At 47.2% G+C, this 20,632-nt stretch overlaps 3 protein-coding genes across 3 annotated transcripts in view; 1 reads left to right on the top strand and 2 right to left on the bottom strand.

Moving 5' to 3' along the window:
• The window catches only part of ZWILCH (zwilch kinetochore protein), a 36,918-nt gene extending 35,921 nt beyond the window's left edge, over window positions 1-997 (top strand). Inside the window, exon 19 of the mRNA XM_012758610.3 lies at window positions 6-997. The gene's annotated coding sequence lies outside the window, so the exon portion shown is untranslated. The remainder of the gene's footprint in view (window positions 1-5) is intronic.
• The window catches only part of RPL4 (ribosomal protein L4), a 182,388-nt gene that overhangs the window by 40,879 nt on the left and 120,877 nt on the right, over window positions 1-20,632 (bottom strand). The window lies entirely within an intron of this gene.
• Window positions 151-14,809, bottom strand: LCTL (lactase like). Its single transcript, XM_012758614.3, has 13 exons — window positions 14,692-14,809; window positions 14,131-14,294; window positions 13,463-13,550; window positions 13,068-13,177; window positions 11,847-11,975; window positions 11,650-11,745; window positions 9,945-9,999; window positions 9,679-9,840; window positions 4,012-4,286; window positions 3,377-3,503; window positions 2,997-3,196; window positions 2,018-2,081; window positions 151-266 (listed from the first exon to the last, which is right to left on the bottom strand). Exons 1-13 carry the CDS (start codon window positions 14,807-14,809, stop codon window positions 151-153), a joined length of 1,704 nt encoding a protein of 567 aa, XP_012614068.1.

The raw sequence follows: 20,632 nt of genomic DNA on the forward strand, positions 1-20,632 counted from the left end.
CCCAGCATAAGCCAAAAAGAATGAGAAAAAGAAAAAAGTTAGTTATTGTAGAGCCTGAAAACAGAAATATATGTAAACCTTCAAAGCAGAAAAGAGAGGAAGATCCTGAAGATCTATGAAAGATGAAGCTCCAAAATTGATAGTCCTGTCTCAGCTCGGCCTCCTCAGGAGGAGCATTAGGAGAACAGCAGCAATAAGTACACAGAGCGTGCAGACTGTAGGTACCACAATCTCCGTAACCATCTGCATGTGACTTAACAACGGTTCTGGAATTGTAAAGAGAACAACCACCACGAATGAGAATATGATCATTTTAGCAAATACATCCTCATCCTAAAATTTTTAACTGTATTGAATAACTTGAAAAATGGCATCTAATTTTCTAATTACTCTCATTTGCCATAAATTAGAACCTGGTGAATTAAATGTTCTTTAAAAATTATGTGAGAACTTTGTAAAATATTTCAGAAAATATGAGATAAAGAATGCCTAAATTTGTTTTTTTTCCGCAGGTACTGTAATAAAGTCTAAATGTCTCTCAATACTTATACTTACCATCAGTTAATCTTAGAATATTAGCAGCCATATTCTATGGTTCTTATAATTTTTATTGGGGGTATTTCTCAAAGAAAAATCTTTGGGAAACATTTCCAACCTTTAAAAGATGTTATTGTCTGTCTTAGGAGGTATAGGAATTTCTGTATTGAAATTTTTTATGGTAATTCTTGCATAGCTAATCATTAAGAGTTAGATGATAAGCATATTTCATGTGCATTAATATAGTAGTGGCCATTTATGTAATACTCACTTTTAGGTTCTATGCTGTGCACTCTGGTTCTGAATTAAATAAGGCACAGGACATGCTCTTGTGGTATTCATAGGCTCATCAATAAATTCCCTATCATGTCTGTACATTCAGTTTATTTTAGTTTAATAGAATATATATCCTTAATATTGCCTAGTTATTAATATTTAGATTTTGGAGTGGGAGTTCCTGCATGTTGATATATTGGTCTATAAAAATAGCTGGATTGGTAGGGTTTAGTCTTGTACTTTCTACCTCTGATACCACGTCAAAGATGAGTTTGTCAAAACAGGAATTTTATTTCTCTGATTGCCCTTATGGAGATACAAAGAAAAAATTCAAAGAAACGAATGATATCTGTTGGTATTTCTTGATGCATAGTTGCATTTTGGTTATTCTATGTCTTTGATCCTTTTAGATCCCATTGTGTAAGAAAAGATGCCTTCTATGAGGGTAGGGACCTCCTTTTGTTCATTACTAAATCTCCAGGGCTTAAAACACTCCCTAGCAAGCAGTGAGTGCTTGATATTTACTTGCTGAATGAGCAGATATAAGATCTGGAGTGTACTTTGGCATTTCTTCGTTCCATTTGGTATAATAGTTGACTTTTCCCCTCCTTCCACAACCCTACTATAACAAAAACAATAGATATATAAATTTACTGTAGTATTCAGGAAAGGTAAGATTAGAATAGATAAAATATTTTTTTCATGGTAGATGTTTTTATATTTAAAATGCTTATAAAATAGAAATTTGATTGTTTCAAAGTAAAGAAAAAAAATCCTTTTTTTTTTGAGACAAAGTCTTGCTTTGTTGCTTGGCCTAGAGTGCAGTGGCATCATCATAGCTCACTGCAGCTTCAAACTCCTGAGCTCAAGAAATGCTCCTGCCTCAGCCTCCCACATAGCTGGGACTACAGGCATGTGCCACCATGCCTGACTAATTTTTTTTTTTTTTTTTTTTCTGTAGAGCTGGTGTCTCGCTGTTACCCAGGCCAGTCTCACTGTTGTTCCTGGCCAGGAAGTAATCCTCCTGCCTTGGCCTCCCAAAGTGCTGAGATTATAGGCATGAGCTACTGAGCCTGGCCTCGTTTTTAATTATAAATGGTTTTGGAAGATTGACTTCAGGTAGTTCCACATTTTGAGATTTTGGTAATGTCATTATATGTATAATTATATAGTTTAATTGACAAAAGAATTAAAGTATACTCACCTAGAGCAAGCATCTGGTTGTTGATAGAGCAAGTTTCCAAGGCTTTGAGGTGCCAACTTTCCACCTAATAATAAGAACCCACTTGTTAAGTAATGTATTGGATTAATTTTTTGCTGTTTTCAAATCATTTTTGGAATAAATGTGTAGTAAAAATAAATATTTAAAAAATCTTCCAATAGTTTAATTTGGTTAATACTTATTGCACATCTAAGTGGATTATAGTGAAGGAGTCAAAGAACAGAGCCTTTATTCTTGAGGAGGGTACAACCTAGTGCTTTTCTAATAATGTAAAAGTAGCGAATTCCTCATCGCTATCCATCACTGCTTCCATTTATAGTCCTACTGCGCTCACCTTAAAATAATTTTGGTAAAAAAGTGAGATTTATTTTTTAAAATTATACTGTAAATTATAATTTATATTCCCTTCCAATAGGTGCAGCAACATATAGAGGGCTTATAGAAAAATTGGTAGGCTATTGAAAATGTTTGGTAGGTTCTAAAGGATTATTAAGTTTGACTATTTTTAATCTAATTTTTTGGAGCCAGTATGTTTGTGTGGTTTTGTTGTTTGATGGGAAAATAAATGAAAATGGTATGCTCATTATACATTCAATTTACTTAACTGTTTTTACATATATTGAAGAGCAGGTAGTATTTGTTTGCATTAAGGCATATTTAGAATAACATTTAACTAGAGTCTCTTGATTTTGCCCTATCATAATCTAAAGCAACTGGGACTCCTGCCTAACTTCTAGTCATGCCCTTAATGTTCTATGTGTTAGGTGGAAGTTTAAGGCATGCTTGCTCCATTCTAAGCAAATGAGCAAAGGGGTGGTGAGAAGTGGAGAAGAGACAAAGGGGCCATACTGCACACCCCTGTCTTCTTTCATGGAGGAAAGATGCTTGCCAAGCTCTTTGTGTGCTCCTGCTGCCTAGCTCTTCTAAAATTGAGAGCAAATAACATGATAATTAGGCATACCTCTCTTGGATTGGGAAACCCATTGGCAGCGATAATTTTCTTGTAGTATTGAACTGATGCCTTTGGATAGCGAGGCTTATTTCTGTCATTAAATTCAACATAGTAGAATCCATATCTTTCTGAGTATCCCTTCTCCCATTCAAACTTATCCAACAGAGACCAGGAAGTATACCCTTTTATATTAGCACCGTCTTTTATAGCTGCAAAGACATTTATTCCATTTTTAATATATTTCATTTATTTAGAAAAACAATATTGTGAATATTAAAATGATTTTATTTATAAGATTTAGCACGTTTTTTTAGTTGATCATGTGTGTTATCAAATTTTGTTTAGTTAAATACAAAAATAAGTGAAGACAGTCTTGGTTTGTATCTCACCTTTTAGCATTTCATTTATGTATCCTTTAAGGTATTGAATTCTCCATTCATCACATAATTGAGTACACTGTAATTTTTGAGATGCTCCATTTTCTGTCACATATATGGGAGGATCACCATATTGAGTCTGAAAGTAAGTCATAGTAAAGAATATCTTAAAAATTCTGACTTATAGGTAGGTTTCTGAGTCAGAAGCTCGTGTAGGAATGCATATTTAAGCCTGTCACATTCTAATTGAGAGTCTTTTAGCATTTATATAGTAGATGTCAGATAATATGTTTGTGTAGAGATAAATGTAGGCAGGAGGCAAGTTCATATGAAAGAATATCTCAGTACATTAGCATTGTTGAAGGGGAAATGTACTTTAGGTCTTGTTCTTTCCCACATTTTTCATTTTAGGTGAGAAGGATAGCAAAATAAATTTGAGATAAGACTTTTAGCTAAAGTTATATACATAAAAATGATTATTCATAGTAGACACTAGTCTGTAAGGCCTATATTTTGATAGCCTCTGAAATATGAGAAACTAGGTTTATTCTGTTTTGTTAACTTTCAAATGCAGGCACCCGAGCTTAAGCTGTGAGAACATGAATTCAGGTCTAAATGTCCTTTAAATAGTTTAATGTCATAATCACCTTAGCAAAGTTGAGGAGCCTCCTAAATCCCCACGGCACAGAATATAGCCATTTAGACCCCAGATCTGGCCAGTTTGGGTCAACCAGTTCTATTAAGTCACGATCATTCTGGTAGCTGGGCCCCTGGCGGGAGGGGTAGTTCCTTTCTGTGATGTATCGAGTAGTAAAATGACCTAATCCCAAGAAATCAGATGTGCCTTTAATGTAGCTCTTCTCCTGGAGTGAGAACACTGGTAACCTGGACATATCCAGGCCTTGCTCTGTACTCTTTCTTCCTGTTGAGAGAGAAAAGTAGATTTAACAAAGTATCATTTTGTCACAACCACTTTGTTATGTGTTCTGATGATAGTGACATGTTGACATAAAAGCTGGACTTCAGGATTCATCTGCATGGAAAATATAACCTAGCTTTTGAAGCTGGAATTTTGAAATGTAAATACTATCCAAAAAATTTAAAGGTTTATATTGCTTAAAAGTAATATTTTCACAGATTACTCGATAAGTGGTGTATACACAACTGGGTAGCCATCTGGGAAAAAGTAGGGTTGGACCATATTATTCCTTACATCAAAAATTGGTAATTTTAATTGCCTCTGGGAAGGGAAATGGAAGGACACTGATGGTATAGAAGGGACATGGACATGTTCGTCCATTGTGGATAGTATAAGCTGACACAACCTCTCTGTTGGGCATTTTTATCCTATCTTTCAAAATTTTAAAAGTGTATTTCCTTTCACCAACCAATTCCAAAGCTGTTTTGTTTTTTTGAGACAGAGTCTCACTCTGTTGCCCTGGCTAGAGTGCCGTGGCATCAGCCTAGCTCACAGCAACCTCAGACTCCTGGGCTCAAGCGATCCTCCTGCCTCCTCTTCCCAAGTAGCTGGGACTACAGGCATGCGCCACCATGCCCAGCTAATTTTTCTATATATTTTTAGTTGGCCAATTAATTTCTTTCTATTTTTAGTAGAGACAGGGTCTCCACTCTTGCTCAGACTGGTTTCGAACTTCTGACTTTGATCCTCCTGCCTCGACCTCCCAAAGTGCTAGCATTACAGGTGTGAGCCACCACGCCCGACCAAAATCTGTTTATCCTACAGGTAACTCATGTATGTGAAAGAATGTGTGTACAAGGATCTTTATTGTAGACTGAATAACAAAAGATTGGAAACAACATGTCTGTCAGCAGGAACTGGTTAAATAAATGATGAAATATTCATCAGTACAACATTGTGAAGCCATTAGAACAAATGAAGCAGTGCTGTATATACTAACACAGAAAGATTGGCAAGATATATGTTTATGTGAAAAAAAAGGTTGAGTGTTGCCTATATTAATAAGTACACACACTGACCAAATAGCAATGTTTTTGCTCACACATGCAAAGTATACTTCCTTCTGCCGAGGATGGAAGCAGGGGAGGGGTGGGAGGGTTAACTTTTCACCGTGTACTTTAAAAAATTTGAAACATATCCTTGTATAATCTATGCTAAAAAAAGTTTTAGAATAATTTAAATAGACACAGGTGGCTAGAGGCTATCATACTAGACAATGCAGATATAGGACATTTCTATTATTGTGGAAAGTTCTATTGGGCAGCATGGGTCTAGAGTTACTTTTGTTCATACATTTATTGTGAGTAAAAGAGTTCTTCCAAGAGGCCTAGAAGTTGACAACACAATTTCAGGCAGAATGCTTTCACTACCTAAGTAAATTTAAACTGCTTAGAGGATTCTTTCCACATGGTACAAAGGAAAAATTCAGTCCCTTTCCCACTTGTATCATCACGAAATTGGAGTGGGTAAGGGCTGGGATTATTGACCTTAAGCCCAAGAACTGCTCTCTGACAAATCTGGCTTTTCTGTGCAATCCTGTTGAGGCACCTGCAGTGGCCTCTTGAGGATCCCAAGAGAGCGGATGCACTGTGTGAATGATAATGTGTATCTGCAGGGACATGGGCAGTGTCCCGTCATGAAGGCTTTTTCCTTGTGTATCTTGAGGAAATTATTCGCAGGATTTTGAATGTATGTGTGTAGACATGTCACAGAACTGGTTATTGCCAAAAGATTTTTAAAGATTTTGTTTAATGCCTTCATTTCCAGATGACAAGATTGAGACCCAAAAAGGTAAAGCACCTTGCCCACAGTCACTCACTAGTTGATGGCAGAGTTGGAATTAGAACTTGATGCTTCCTATTCTAGATAAGTCTGATAAATGGTGCTTTGGAAAGGGAAATTTTCGAAATGTTGACTATTCTTAGTCAAACATCTAAAATAGCCTTGTGTGAAATTGTAACCTATTTCAATGTTATCCTTGCCTCTTTCTTATCAGAGATAATATGTTTAGATTCCCAGGGCCAGACACTGCTGGTGGCCTACCCAGTAGTTCCATGCCTGTCTTTCTTGCCTTCTTCCTCACCACCTTCCAAGGGACCACCTCCTTATAGGAGTCCCGGTCCCTCCTCAGCATCTGGGGCCCTAGTCATGGTGGTCTAGGGCATCAGCTGAGTATGTGACAGCTCTGTCCCTTGAAGCATGAAGGGAAGGAAGTCAGCTGAAGATAAAAGCTGTTTTAGGGGAAGATTTTCCTTGTTCTTAAAATCAGCTAAGAGCAACAAGGCAAGGATGCCCGCGTTTACCATTTTTATTCAATGTGGTAATGGGTGTTCTAACCAGAGTAATTAGGCAAGAAAAAGAAATAAAAGGTATCCAAATTGGAAAGGAAAAAGTAAAATTTTATCTGTTCACAGATTATATGATCTACATATATGTAGAAAACCCTAAAGATTCTATAAAAATCCTGTTAGAGTTAATAAATGAATTCAGCAATTGAACAGGATACAGAGGGAACACAGAAAAATCAGTTGCATTCTCTAACAATGAACAATCTGAAAAGGAAATTAAGAAAATGTCACAGTAGCATCAAAAAGAATAAAATACTTAGGAATTAACCAAGGAGGTAAAAGACTTGTACAGTAAAAACTATAAAACATTGCTTAAAGAAATGAAAGAAAACATAAATAAATGGAAACATACCACGTTCTTAATATTATTAAGATGCAGTAAATATACAAAGTGATTTAAAGGTTGAATGTAATCCCTGTCAAAATCCCACTGATGTTTCTTGCAGAAATAGAAAAACTCATCCAAAAATTCCAATGAAATTTCAAGGGACTCTGACAAGCCAAAACAATATTGAAAAAGAAGAACAAAGCTGGAAGAGTCACACTTGCTGATTTTAAAACTTACCACAAAGCTACAGTAATCAAAACAGTGTGGTATTGGCATAAAGACCAGTAGAATAGGAAGGACAGCCTAGAAATAAACCCTCATGTATTTGGTCAAATGACTTGACAAGGGTACCAAGACCATTCAATGGGGAAAGGACAGTCTTCAGCAAATGATGCTAGCAACTGGATATCCAAATGCAAAAGAATGAAGTTGGACTCTTAACCAACACCATATAAAAAACGCAATATGGATCAGAGGCCTAAATATAAAACCTAAAACTGTAAAATTTAGAAGAAAACAGGGCAAAAGCTTTATGACTTTGGATTTGGCAATTATTTCTTAGCTCTGGTACCAAAGGCACAGGCAACCAAAGAAAAAATAGGTACATTGGACTTCATGAAAATTTTAAAAATTTGTGCATGGAAAGACTATCAACAGTAAATAGGCAACCCACAGAATAGGATAAAATATTTGCAAGTCACATATCTGATAAAAGATTAATATCCATAATATATATATAACCTAAAACTCAACAACAAAAACAACTCTATTCAAAAATGGGTGAAGAACTTGAAGTAACATTATTTCCAAAGAAGATATACAAATGGACAATAAGCACATGAAAAGATGCTCAGCATCACTAATCATTAGGGAAATGCAAATCAAAACTACAACGGAGATACTACCTCACATCTATTAGGATAGCTACTATTAATATAAAAAAAATAAGTGTTGGTGAGGATATGAAGTAATTGGAATGCTGTGCACTATTGCTGGGAAGGTAAAATGGTACAGCCATTGTTGAAAACAGTATGGTGATTACTCAAAAATTAACAATTTAGTAAATTAGCATTTACTTTACGATTCAGCAGTTCCACTTCTGCTTATGTACCCAAGAGTTGGAAGGTGAACTTAAAGATATTTGTATACTCATGTTCATAGCATTATTCATAATAGCTAAAACATGGAAGCAACCCGCTTGGATAGATGAATGGGTAAGCAATCTACGGTATATACATACAATGGAATGTTAGCCTTAAAAAGGAAGGAAATTCTGACCTGTTACAAAAGGGATGAACCTTGAGGACATTATGCTAAGTAAAATAAGCCAGCCACACACAGAAAAATACTGTATGATTCCACTTATATGAGGTACTTAGAGTAGTCAGAATCATAGAGACAGAAAGCAGAATGGTGGCTGGCAGGGGCTGGGGAAGGGAAGAATGGGAGAGTTACTGTTTAACAGGCATAAAGTTCGTTTTACAAGATGAAAAGAGTGTTAGAGATGGAGAATGGTGATAGTTGCACATTATGAATGTATTTAATTCCACTAAACTGTACACTTAAAAATGGTTGCTATGGTAAATTTTGTTGTTATGTGTATTTTGCCAGGATAAAAAAATGGCAAAAAAAAAGCAAACATGACAAAGCAATTTCCTTTTTCTGTCTTTTTTTTGAGTGTTGATGTGTAAAGATGTGATGCCTGGAGACGCTGGCCTGTGGCTACGGGGAGTGCTTGAGGGGCTAGCAGTGCCAGAGTGGAAAGATGGCATGAGCCTGGTCCTCAAAGACATCCCTGCAAGGCTGGGCGTGGTGGCTCACGCCTGTAATCCTAGCACTCTGGGAGGCTGAGGCGGGCAGATCGCTCAAGGTCAGAAGTTCGAAACCAGCCTGAGTGAGACCCCGTCTCTACTAAAACTAGAGAGAATTTAATTGACCAACTAAAAATATAAATTCCAAAACAATTAGCTGAGCGTGGTGGCACGCATGCCTGTAGTCCCAGCTACTCGGGAGGTTGAGGCAGAAGGATCGCTTGAGCCCAGGAGATTGAGGTTGCTGTGAGCTAGGCTGACTCCATAGCACTCACTCTAGCATGGGCAACAACAACAAAAAAGACATCCCTGCGGGCTGGATTAACTTGCCCTGGGTCACCTTCTTCTGGACTCAGATGAGATGATAAATTCCCTACTTTTTAAGCCATTTTAGGTGGAATTTTTTGTTATGTGGCAGTTAAAAGCATCCAAACTGATATAGCCCTGTGAGCTTTACCTACATTTATTCTTTCTCCGACACTCTGGAAACCAGAGCTTGGAAAGTATTCCTCCAACAACAGAAAGAACCGACACTAGAACTGCCCCTGGCCTGTGATAGCATCTGACTCCTCTCTTACTTGTCTGCAGCGGAAGGGGAGTGGAGCAGGAGGAGACACGGGACAGCAGGACATGAGAGCAGCCCAAAGAACTGCCAATTTTTTTTTTCCTGAGTCTGAAAGTTCTCAGTTTCCAGGGGTAGGGATTTTTTCTGGGTCCCTCCCTGCCAATTCAAATAACTAGTTTTCAATTCTTTGCCCTGCCCAAGTCTAGTGAACTTTTGCTCGTTTCACTTGGGCCCAACAACTGTTGCAGTGGTATCTGGAGTTTGAAAATGCGACTTGGCTCACCAATATGGTCCTTCATGACTTGGGGGTAATCACCAGCATAGATGGGGTTGGCAAACCAGCCCAGGCAGAACTGTAGGTATCTCTCCGCAGCCTCTACGTCCTTGGGATTACCAATGTCCACAGGTTCCCCCCAGTCGCAGTTCAGTGAAATCCCCACCAGACCTTATGAGGAAAGAAAGAAAAGGTGTGTGCGGCGGGGAGGTGGAGTGACTTCGCTTCTCTGGGCACTTGTCTGTTCTCAGTACATATGTGGGGTTACAGCTCACCTTGTTGCTTGCTGCGCCATGTGCTGTTATAAGAATGCCATGCTTGGGCATGGGCCTGAAAAAGGATCAGAATTCATTGTTCATTTTCTCCCTTTCAATCTGGAGTGGCCTTTCTCTCCTTCCTAACTCTCTAGAGACCCAGCTTAAGACCTGCATTTTCAGAAACCCAGCCTTGATTATCCTAATCCATAGTCCTTGGACCTCTGGAGGCACCTTTTTTCTTTGAACTGTAGATGAAATTTGGGCTAAGTCTGGCATAAACAACTTTGTGTTGTTGTTTCTAAGATTTTTTGCTGATGTTTCTTGTTTGGTTCCCATTTGTCCTCTGTAGCACCTGGGCAGTACTTTCCCACAAATGCTCAGTACATTAGAAAAATACGAAGCATCTGAAAGTCTTGAGAAATGGAATCTAAACTATGCCAAGCTGCCTTCTCTTCATATTCTACCAGCCATCCGTTGGCCTGCCTAAGAGGCTATTTCAAAGGCTAATTCAGCATCTAAGAGAGATGGGAGGTAGTCTAGGACAGTGGTTCTCAATGGTCATTTATAAAATGATTCTGATGCTTGCTGAAGTTTGAGAAGCACTGATTTAGAAGAACTGAATATCTCAAGGCTGTACAATTTGGAGTTTGGTTGTTGATTCACAGAGAACCCTTGTTTATCAGCTTTACACTCCCTCTTTGCCAGCCAGCAGTGACCAGCTAGAAAAGCAGGGAATGGTGGGATTGTCCAGTGAAGTAGAACATGTCAAAACAGTATCAGAATCACATCTCTTTAGCTCACTGTGTTTTATAGATGAGTCCTGAAAAATGACTTCCTTGTTCATTATTAAAGATATATTCAGAGTTCTGCCCTTTAAATACAGTTTAAGAAATCGTAAGCTAAATATAGAAAGAACAATAAAATTCTCTCTTCCTGACAAGAGTTTGAGGATCTGGTATGTGACCCAGGGGCTCCTTGTCTTGAAGAGATTGTCCACCTTCTGCTAAGTGTCCTTGGGGGCCAACCCCAGCCTCGCATCCCTGTTCCCCTGCCATCATCATCCATATCCTCACACAGGTCCTGTAATGTGACCCAGTTCCTGCCCCACTGCCTCGAGCCTTTCCTGTAGTCTGTCCTAGTGGTCTGTGGCTGTCGGCATCTTCTCTGGATGCCTCCTTGACCCTAAAGGCCATTCTTTCCCTCACACTCCGCACACCTCGGCCCTGGGAATAGGGTAGAGCCTGCCTTGCTCTTCATTGCTGCTTCTAAACTGTTTTTCCTTCCTCCTCCAAAAACCCCAGGTCCTTTGAAGTCCATGCTGTCAGATGACCACTCCTGAGCCCTCTTACTGCTGTCCCTGATCGACACCAGTTACTTCCCCTCATTGATCGAAGATTTTGGCCCCCACTGTCACATGCCCGCTTCCTCCTGTCACCATTCCTCACAAGACAGCTTGGATCTGTAGGTGACAAATTTCCACATGTACGTGCTTCATCCCCCTGGCTAGACTGTAAGCTCTTGGCAGCCACGATAACATCTCAGCCAGTGCCCCGCACAGTGCTGGATGACAGGACACGCTTTCCGTAAATCCCCAGAGAACGGAACGTGCTATGGGACGTGCTGATTTGGAGGCGGAGCGGCAGAGGACAGCTCAGGCTCCCACCCCTGGCGCAGGCTGAGCTGACGCTGGAGCTCAATCCTCCACCGGCCGAACCCAGCTCACCTTGATGATGTGGTGTGCCGCCTTGTACAGGCCGGTGCCACGGAGCTTCAGGCCCGGCGCGTGGTGGCCCGTCTCATAGCCTTTTTCTGCCATTGCCTACAGGGACAGCAAGCGGGGACCACAGGTCCCGTAAGAAGCAGCAGGGAGCTCTTTGGTGTGGGAAGTGGGCTTTCCCACCCAGAGGGGGCCCTGCTTACCCGAGGATCACTGAAAGTAATCCAGTGCTTCACCCGGTCCCCAAAGGCCTCGAAGCACAGGTCGGCGTAATCGCTGAAGTAGCGGGCCATGCTGGCGTTCTGCCACCCGCCGTATCTGACCTGGAGCAGCTGGGAACAGAGGAGCAGGTGCCCCAGGGAAGACAGTGGCAGTGATGAGCCATGAAGCAATTTCAATGTGGAGATCAGCTGTGTGACATTCCTCACACCAACAAGGGATTGTAAGACTCTGGTGCTTAGAAGGAGCGTGACAGGTTGAATATTTAAGAAAATTTGCCAGAGGAAAGGAGTCCGATAATGGGAAAAGCACCTTGAATACAGGTTCTGAGGAAATGAGATCTGACACTGGGCATGAAGCTCTAATGAGAATTCTGCGAGCTGTGCAGATGCCCAAACCTCCCGGCAGCCTTGTCACGGGGCAGGGGCCGCCTCTCAGCGGTGGGCTCTCCCCAGCCAAAGACCTGCTCACACGGCAGGATTTTCCCAAGATTTGTCACGCTGTCCAGTTTACCTGCCGCGCTCTCCTTGGTGGGTTTGAAGGGATGCTAAAGGGGCAGGCTAGTGAGAGCAGTTATCCAAGGAAGAAGCCAGAAGGAGGTCTCCAATTCGTCTCCCTGAAGCCTGCTCTGCCCCGCCCCAGCTAGAGGCGTGGGGGGACTCCCCTCCCCACAGGGGAAAGCCGGTTCCCAGTCAGCTTAGCTCAGCACAGGAGCCTTGGCGCCCGAGCTACCCTCGCCTTCCCGCCTGCCTCCTCCCCAGACTCCAGCTGAGCCACCTGCCAGGCTCTGCCCTCGTGAATCGGGTTTATAAAGGAGCTTGATGGAGTTTTCCCCCCTTTTGTCCTTCTGCCTTCTGCCACGTGAGGACTGAGCATGTAAGGCACCATCTCAGAAGCAGAGAATGGGCACTCGCCACACACCGAACCTGCCAGTGCCTTGATCTTGGACTTCCCAGGCTCAAGAACTGTGAGAAATATCATCCATGTCCGTTCTTTATAAATTCCCTAGTCTGTGGTATCTGCAGCAGCACCGATGGACCAAGACTGTGAGTCGGAGATTTCCTCTTCACTCACTCGCACCTCGCAGTCCTGAGCCGGAGTCCAGACCCCAGTCTCGCCTCCGCCTTGCAAGCCCGGGTCCTCAAGTCAGCCCCTTCCTGCCTAGCTGAGCTGCCCTTGGGGCTCTCACCTGGCCCGGCCCTCACCTGTGGCAGATCCCAGTGGTGCAAGGTCACGATGGGGGTGATGTTGCTCTTCAGAAGGGCATCGATAATGTCACTGTAGAACTGGATTCCCTTCTTGTTCACTCGCTCAGCTGTAGGTGAAATAAAAGAGGACTCTGCAAGGAAGGGCCTTGGCCTTGGCCTTGGCCTTCTGGAATGCGGCATTCCTGCCCTGTGGCTTTTTGCAGGCTTCAAGGCACCCTCAGCCCTCAGCCCGCCACTCTGAGTCTCCGAGAGTGGGACAGCCCCTGTGGGAGCTGCTGCCATCAGTAACCATGTTCCTGGGCTGGTCTCCCTCCCCAGGACTCTGTGGTGGCCCTAAGCCAACGTGGCCAAAAGGGGCTGCCCTTGGGCGCAGCAGGGCCGCCCCAGCTCACCTCGGACGCCTGTGGGCAGGAGCCGTGGCCAAGACAGGGAGAACCGGTAGTGGCTGACGTGCAGCTCCCGCAGCAGAACGATGTCCTCCTGTGCAGACAAGGGTGGGAGGCAAGGCCAGGTCACTGGGGCCCTGGGTGGGGGAGAGGGGGGAGGTCGGCGTCGCTCTTGTCTGTAGCTCCTAGGAGTGAGGAAGGACCTGTTTCCTCACCGACACAACAGAGGCGGTACCACCTGCCCCCACTTTGTGCAGGAGATATGCCAAGGGTCAAATAAAATGGGGGGTCACTTTGAGGGTGTTTCTAATAAATGTGGGTGATGAGTCCCCCAAGAAGCCATCCAGATAGGAAAGTGGGTTCTCCACAGGGGAACATTCCCACGCAGGACCCAGGAGTAGAGGTCACTGTGGCCTACAGAGGCCATGGCATCGGCCCTTCTGCTGCCCGTCCCGCGGACGAAGGCCGTGGCTCAGGTGAGGCCCTGTTTCCTCTCCTACATCGCGCCCCCACGTTCTGGCTCCCCTGACCCCCAACCCCCAGCCACCACACGCCCCGCCCCCTTTGTGTGCATGGGGTAGGGGGTGTTTGACAGAGCACTGGGTTGACATTGTCACCCGGGCTCCCCCAATCCATCACTCCCCACCTCTCAGCTAGCGGTGCCCCCCACTCACCTGGACCTTGTAGTAGCCGTCACAGGCCACATCTGCCGTCCCGTCCCCGAACACCTTCCCTTTCCCGCTGTGCGTGAAGGCGTCCCAGATGCTGGGCCCTTTCCCGTCCTGGTCCCAGGCGCCCTCCGTCTGGTAGGCGGAGCTGCCCACGCCCCAGGAGAAGCCTGCGGTGGAGACCACGGAGACCCACGCTGGCCCGGGCTCCCCCTCGCCAGACCCTGGGCTGCGCCTCCCGGGCCTCAGGGCGGCCCCTCCCACCACGCCCTCCAGCCACTTGGGCCTTGTCTCCTAGGAGTGGGGGCATGTGAGCCAGGGTGGGGGAGATAAAATGTATTAAAAACTTTTTTTGCACAATTTTAGCTCTGATTATTAGCATTTTGTTATCTGTATAATTTTTAATAACTTTTAAAAAATCTGTTAGGAACTTCTGTTCTTTTATAACCACAAGGAGGTATGTTTCCCATCCTACTAGTTAGGAAGCTAAAACCAAACTCCTTGGCAAGTCAGCCAAGGTAGACAGACAGACGGGTAGAGGGCAGACCAACACAGGAGTGGACGTACCACGAGGGAAGGTTCCATAGTAGAAGGAGGCCTCTTCTGGGGACCCCTTCCTGGTGGTCCCCGGCCTGGACATCAGCAGTAGCATCCACCAAAGGGTGACAACCTGCACCGGCTTCATGGTACCCGGCCCTCCCCCATACCTGAAAAGAGCACAGCTGACCTGTGCAGGCCCACGCAGCCAGGCCAGGGGCCAGATCCCAGCTTGGGGGGCTAAGGCCAGGAGTGGGGGAGGACGGGAGGGTGGGGTGCTTTATCCGGACCCACCAGCAGAGGCTGAGGCGGGCCGCTGGATACCACTCTTGTGTTAAACTGAGGAGGAGACACGGGCTGGGCCTGGGGAGCTCCGGGTCTGATGGCCAAGGCTCCAAACCACCCCTCTCCCCGCCCAGCTCCCTGTCTGATGGGGGAGACCCAGCCCACACCCTTCGAGTGGCCCCTAATGGGAAAACTCCAGTCTGACGGGGAAGGTGGGACAGCTCCTAGAGGCCCTGCAGCACCCAACCTATGGACTGTGACGTGAGCAGAGGGTCAGCCCCCTCCCCCAGCTGGGCTCACCCATGCCAGGACCTTCGGTCCTGAGTGTTAGGAAGACTCTCTCCCACTGGGATCCCCTCTTTGATGCCAGCCAGCTTACCCAGGACTGTCCTTGGTCCCAGACACCCCCAGAGCAGTAGCTGGCAGCCAGAGCTCCCTCTGACTGACCCCCAGGGCCTGCACTGCCCCCTGAGAGCAGGGCCGAAGGCTCTGGTTGGGGGTGTGGTCTGTGGCCTGTCCACCCCCCAAAGGGTTTCAATAGCTGCATTCAGCGGGGCCAGGCAGGAATGCTGAGCTGGCCGGCGGGCCCTGAGTCAGCAGCTGGGAGGGAGCTTGGCGCTGGCCCAGGCTGGGGGAGGGGGGCGGCCGAGGATGGGGGAGCCCCAGTCCTCCTGGCCCCTTCTGGGCCAGTGTGTCTTCTTCCACACACCCTAGTCCTATGACTATCGAGTCCTGGGGTGGCACAGGGGGACCAGCATGTGTTGGCACCTGTCTGCGTCACCCTTCCCTGCTGCCAAGGAACATTGGCTGTAGGAGGTGAAGTTGGTTTTTTCCACCTCAGCCAGTCTTTGGAGCCCTCATTCATTCCCTCCCTCACTCATTCCTTCACCGGGCACCACCACTAGAACATCCCCTCTTGGAGGCTCGGCCCCTCTCAAGGCCCCTGCAGTGCCCTCCCAGCACAGGCCTCCCTCCCGCACCCGCCCAGCCTCTACCCTCTCCCTGCGCTCCCAGCTGGGCCTCAGCCCTCGGTCGTTGGTTAATTTCTTTCTACTCACCTTTGATGGGCAGCGCCTCCTCCAGGAAGGCTTCCTGGGCTCACCCCCAGGCCAGTTTAGGCTGTCAGTGCTCACCCACCTCTGGAGGCAGCGGTGAGCCTGCCCTGTTCACCTGGTGTCCCTAGTGCCAGCACATGGTTGGCACTCAAGAATGTCAGCTGAATCTAAATCATAATCGCGGCTGGGGTGGTGGCTCATGCCTGTAATCCTAGCACTCTGGGAGGCTTAGTCTCTACTAAAATTAGAAAGAAATTAATTGGCCAACTAAAAATATATAGAAAAAATTAGCGGGCATGGTGGCGCATGCCTATAGTCCCAGCTACTAGGGAGGCTGAGGCAGCAGGATTGCTTAAGCCCAGGAGTTTGAGGTTGCTGTGAGCTAGGCTGACGCCACGGCACTCTAGCCCAGGCAACACAGTGAGACTCTGTCTCTAAAATAAAATAAAATAAAGTAAAATAAAATAATAATAATCGCAATAATCAACCTAAAAATGACTCACATTTATTGGCGCTTTCTACCGCCCAGGTGTTTTCACGTATTGATTCATTTGATCCTCCCAACAGCCCCCGAGAAGCCGCTCCAGCCTTGGCGGGGTGGGGGGTTCCGGGCCCCCAGCAAGAGCAGGCTGGTCCTGCTGGTGGACAGAAGCCAGCCCTCTCTGACTGACCGCCAGCCTCAAGGTGCCCTGTCCTGGGGCTGGCCCTTTTACTAAACTCATTTTGAGGTTGAGGGAACTGGGAGTGCCTCAGGCCTCTCCACCCCGGCCAGTGTCCGGAGATCTGCCGGGAGGCCTGGGGGCGGGTGGGGGGTACCTGGACGCTGGCAGGAGGCTGCTTCCCTCGGCTTCTTGGAGGGCCCAGCTGCGGCGGGGGGCCGGCTCCCTTGGGCTTCCACTCGCGATGCCTGTGGCGAAGGGACTAAGGTCCCTGGCCCCAAATTCTGAGGTTCCCAGGCACATTGATGGGGGCAGGAATGGTTCTCAGAGTGGCTGCCAGGGCTGGGTCCCTTAGCACAAATGCAGCGAGTACACAGGGGCACGATCTATAGGGACATTTCCCCGCCAGGTTTTCTACCCGTCTGTCCCCATCCTTTCCTTGGCAGACATTTCCCAAGTCCCCACCAAGTGCTAGGGGAGGCCCTGGCCAGAGTGAATTGGGACATGGCGTGTGCCTTCCAGAGCTGGGGGCAGACGGGGACGGGAGGGGAAGAGAAGAGAGGGGCAGCTCTGGACATTGCTGGCACGGGGTGACAGGGCTGTGAAGGAAGGACGGACGGGAGGATGGACACAACGCCGCGAGGCTCAGGGAAGCAGGGCTGGCTTCTCGTGGTACTTGAAGGGTGTGGGGCGTCTGCTAGAAGGCACGGGGCAGGGCAGGCGTGGCAACGGAGGGAGCAGCACAAGCACAGGCCCTGAGACGTGCTTGGGGACCTGGGAGGTTGTACCTGCTCTCCGCCTGCTGCTGTCCAGCGGTGCCCAGGCAAGCCGTGCCCTCGGGGTGAGCAGGCCGCTGGGCATCTCTCTGTGGGTGGCTCAGCCAGCATGTGCTGTCCCCACTGGTCCGGTGCCCCACCAGGCTGTGGGCTCCGGGTCCTGCCTGCTGGGCGGAGGTAGGCAGGAGGCAGACACCTCTGAGAGCTGATGTCATCTCTGAGAAATGCCCCTTCTGGAGGAGCCAGGGGCCAGGGCTGTGTCGGAGGGGCGGGGTGGCTGCCCGGGCTCCTGGGGTCTGGCCGTAGACCTGTCTGTGCTGTCCTGGCTTCCTGTGGGCTGCAAGCCTGGCTCCGGCTGGAAGGGGGGCGGGCTTCCCAGGGGAGCGACCGGTTGCTATGGTCCCAAAGTGCCCTTCAAATGCATATGTCCACACTTACTCACCAGCGCCATAGTAGTAAGGGGTGGGGCCGTTGGGGTGATTAAATCAGGAGGGTGGAGCCCACAGGCTCGGGATTAGTGACCTTATCAAAGGGCTGGAGGGAAGTAGCTAGGCCCCCTCTCTTCCCCACATGAGGACACAGCATTTGTCCCCTCTGGAGGATGCAGCAACAAGGAAGCAGACGGCAGCCCCCGCCAGACACCGAGCCTGCCACACCTGTCTCCATCCTAGCCGTCCAGCCTCCAGAACTGAGAGAAATAAGTTTCTGTCGTTTATAAACTACCCAGTCTGTGGCATTTTGTCAAAGCTGACTAAAACAAACAGACCAAAACACTCCTCCCCGCTCCTTTGCCCCTCCTCCTCCTCCCCCTCCACACTCTCCGGGGGCTGCTCAGGCCTGTCTGAGGCCCGGAGCTCCCAGAGCCTGAACCAGGGCAGGACCCTTCCCTCAGGCCCTGGCTGATGCACAAGGTGTGCTGGGGACGGGTGGGTGGCATTGCGGCCCCTGTAGCTTCCTTCTCTTCCCTCCCTGAAGGGGCTGCAGAGGTGGGCACCCCCTTGCCAACAGCCCCTGTGGGGGCAAATATAGTAACTTTGAATCCCTGATCAGCTTTCTACCAGCTCAGTGGTTACATACAAGTTACCGAACTTCTCTGGATCCTGTTTTTTGTGTATAAAAGTAGGTCACAATACCACCTGCTTCGGCTTCCTGGCATCCTTTGAACATTAATTAAATGATAGCTATAAATGCCTAACAATGCCTGACAGAGAGAAAAGGCCCCATAAAGGATCCCTGTCATCATCACGGTCATACCGTGATGTATGGTAAACAAGTGCACCGCAGGCGGGCGCAGAGGTTCCAGGTCAGACGCCCCTGATGGCCTGACTCAGAGCTTTGTCTTGGAGCCCCCAAACCCCGAGATGTTGTGCTCTGCAGGTAGCCAGTCTGCTCCGCTTCTGCTCTGCTGGAGCCAGAGCTCTGCACCCCTGAGCCCCAGGAGCTGCCAGGGGAAAGGAGCAGGGTTCTCGGAGTGTGAGGGCGGCTGCTAGCTCTGGCTCTGGGATCAAAACTCACAGCTTTAATCTTCCGGGTGTGGAGGATAACTCCCAGAGCCCACTTCATTTCGCAGAGACCTACCTTTTTATTATAAAAATGTTCAAACAGGCTGGGTGCAGTGGCCCAGGCCTGTAATCCTAGCACCTTAGGAAGCCAAGACTGGGAGATCGCTTGAGTTCAGGAGTTCCGGACCAGACTGTGTAAGAGACCCCGTCTCTACGAAAAATAGAAAAATTTAGCTGGGCGTCATGGCACGCACCTGTAGTCCCGGCTCCTTGGGAGGCTGAGCCCAGGGGTTTGAGGTCACAGTGAGCTATGATGACTCCACTGTACTCCAGCCCAGGTTGACAGAGCGAGATTCCCCCTGCCAAAAACAAAAGTTTAAACATACAGAAAAGTTGAAAGAACTGTGCAGTCCACACCCTATGCCCACCACTATGATTCGACATGTTGTTATACTTGTTTTATCACTGCCACACACATCCCACGTCAGGTCTCTTCACCCCAAACCCTTCAGTAGGCGTATCATTAGCTATATTTGTTCATGGGTCTGTTCTTTTTTTTTTTGTGAGACAGGGCTTACTCTTTTGCCTAGGCTAGAATGCAGCGGCATGATCATAGCTCACTGAAGCCTCAAACTCCTGCCCTTAAGCAATCCTCCGGCCTCAGCCTCCCAAAGTGCTGGGGTTACAGGTGTGAGCCACTGTGCCTGGCCAATTGTGTGAGTTTTGACAAATGCAGTCAGTTGTGTAACCAAACCACTGTTAAGATGTGGAACATGAATCTGTTCCCCTCTAACCTTGCATCATGCCACGTCTCCTTTCTCAGGACTTTTGGGGGAAATTCCTGGAGGTCTCAAGAACAAGAGTCCATGTCATCTTGTTCCCCTCCTAGCTCTGGATACTTGGAAACTCTGAGCTGCGCCGTGGCCTGCCTCCAGCGTGCCCGGGACTCGAGCTGCGAATTTCCGAGTGTCATCTTACTCTCCCTTCTCCCTGCTTTCCTTGTTTGTTATTTTAAAATCCTACTGAAGTGTACATACAACTCCACAAGCTGGTTCTCAAATCCTTTTTTTGGAACAAGACCGAAGGAGTGCTGCAAAAAGAAATCATCATATTGGAATTTTTAGGCCATTTCCAGGGTTTGTGGTGTCCAACTATGTGAAATTGAGTCTGTTCCAGTAAATCTGGAATGAATTGACACTCTCTGCTCAGAGTATGGACCTGTGTGCATAGTATGCGTGTGTACACACACATATGTGCACACAACACGTACATATGTGCACACATGGAGAATTCCTGTCTTGGTCGGTGCAGACACCGGCATTGGCAGTGATACGGCGGTTCCAAACCCAAAGATCCCACTCAGCAGTGGCCTTGCTGCCCGGGACCCCTGCAGGGCGGAGGGGAGGGGGAGGGGATGGAGGTCTGGCTAGTGGCCTTGGAGGGCTGGAGGCTGGCGCCCGTGAACAGCTGATGATGGCCATGGCGATGGGTCTGGAACGGGCCCGGCCAGCACCTCCCACCAGGGTCTTGGTCAGAGCTCGTCTACTAGAGGTTTTCAGGTCCTGCCTCCCACTTTCTCCCCCGCATCCACTCGTGGGGAGCCCAGCCAAGCCCCCAGGTTCCGGGTCCTGACGGGTACCAGGGCGGCAGTGGGGTGGGAGGGGAGAGCTGCTCACTCTTCCCCCTTCAGGACG

Source organism: Microcebus murinus, chromosome 6 (assembly GCF_040939455.1).
Source record: "Microcebus murinus isolate Inina chromosome 6, M.murinus_Inina_mat1.0, whole genome shotgun sequence".
Classification (NCBI taxonomy): Eukaryota; Metazoa; Chordata; class Mammalia; order Primates; family Cheirogaleidae; genus Microcebus; species Microcebus murinus.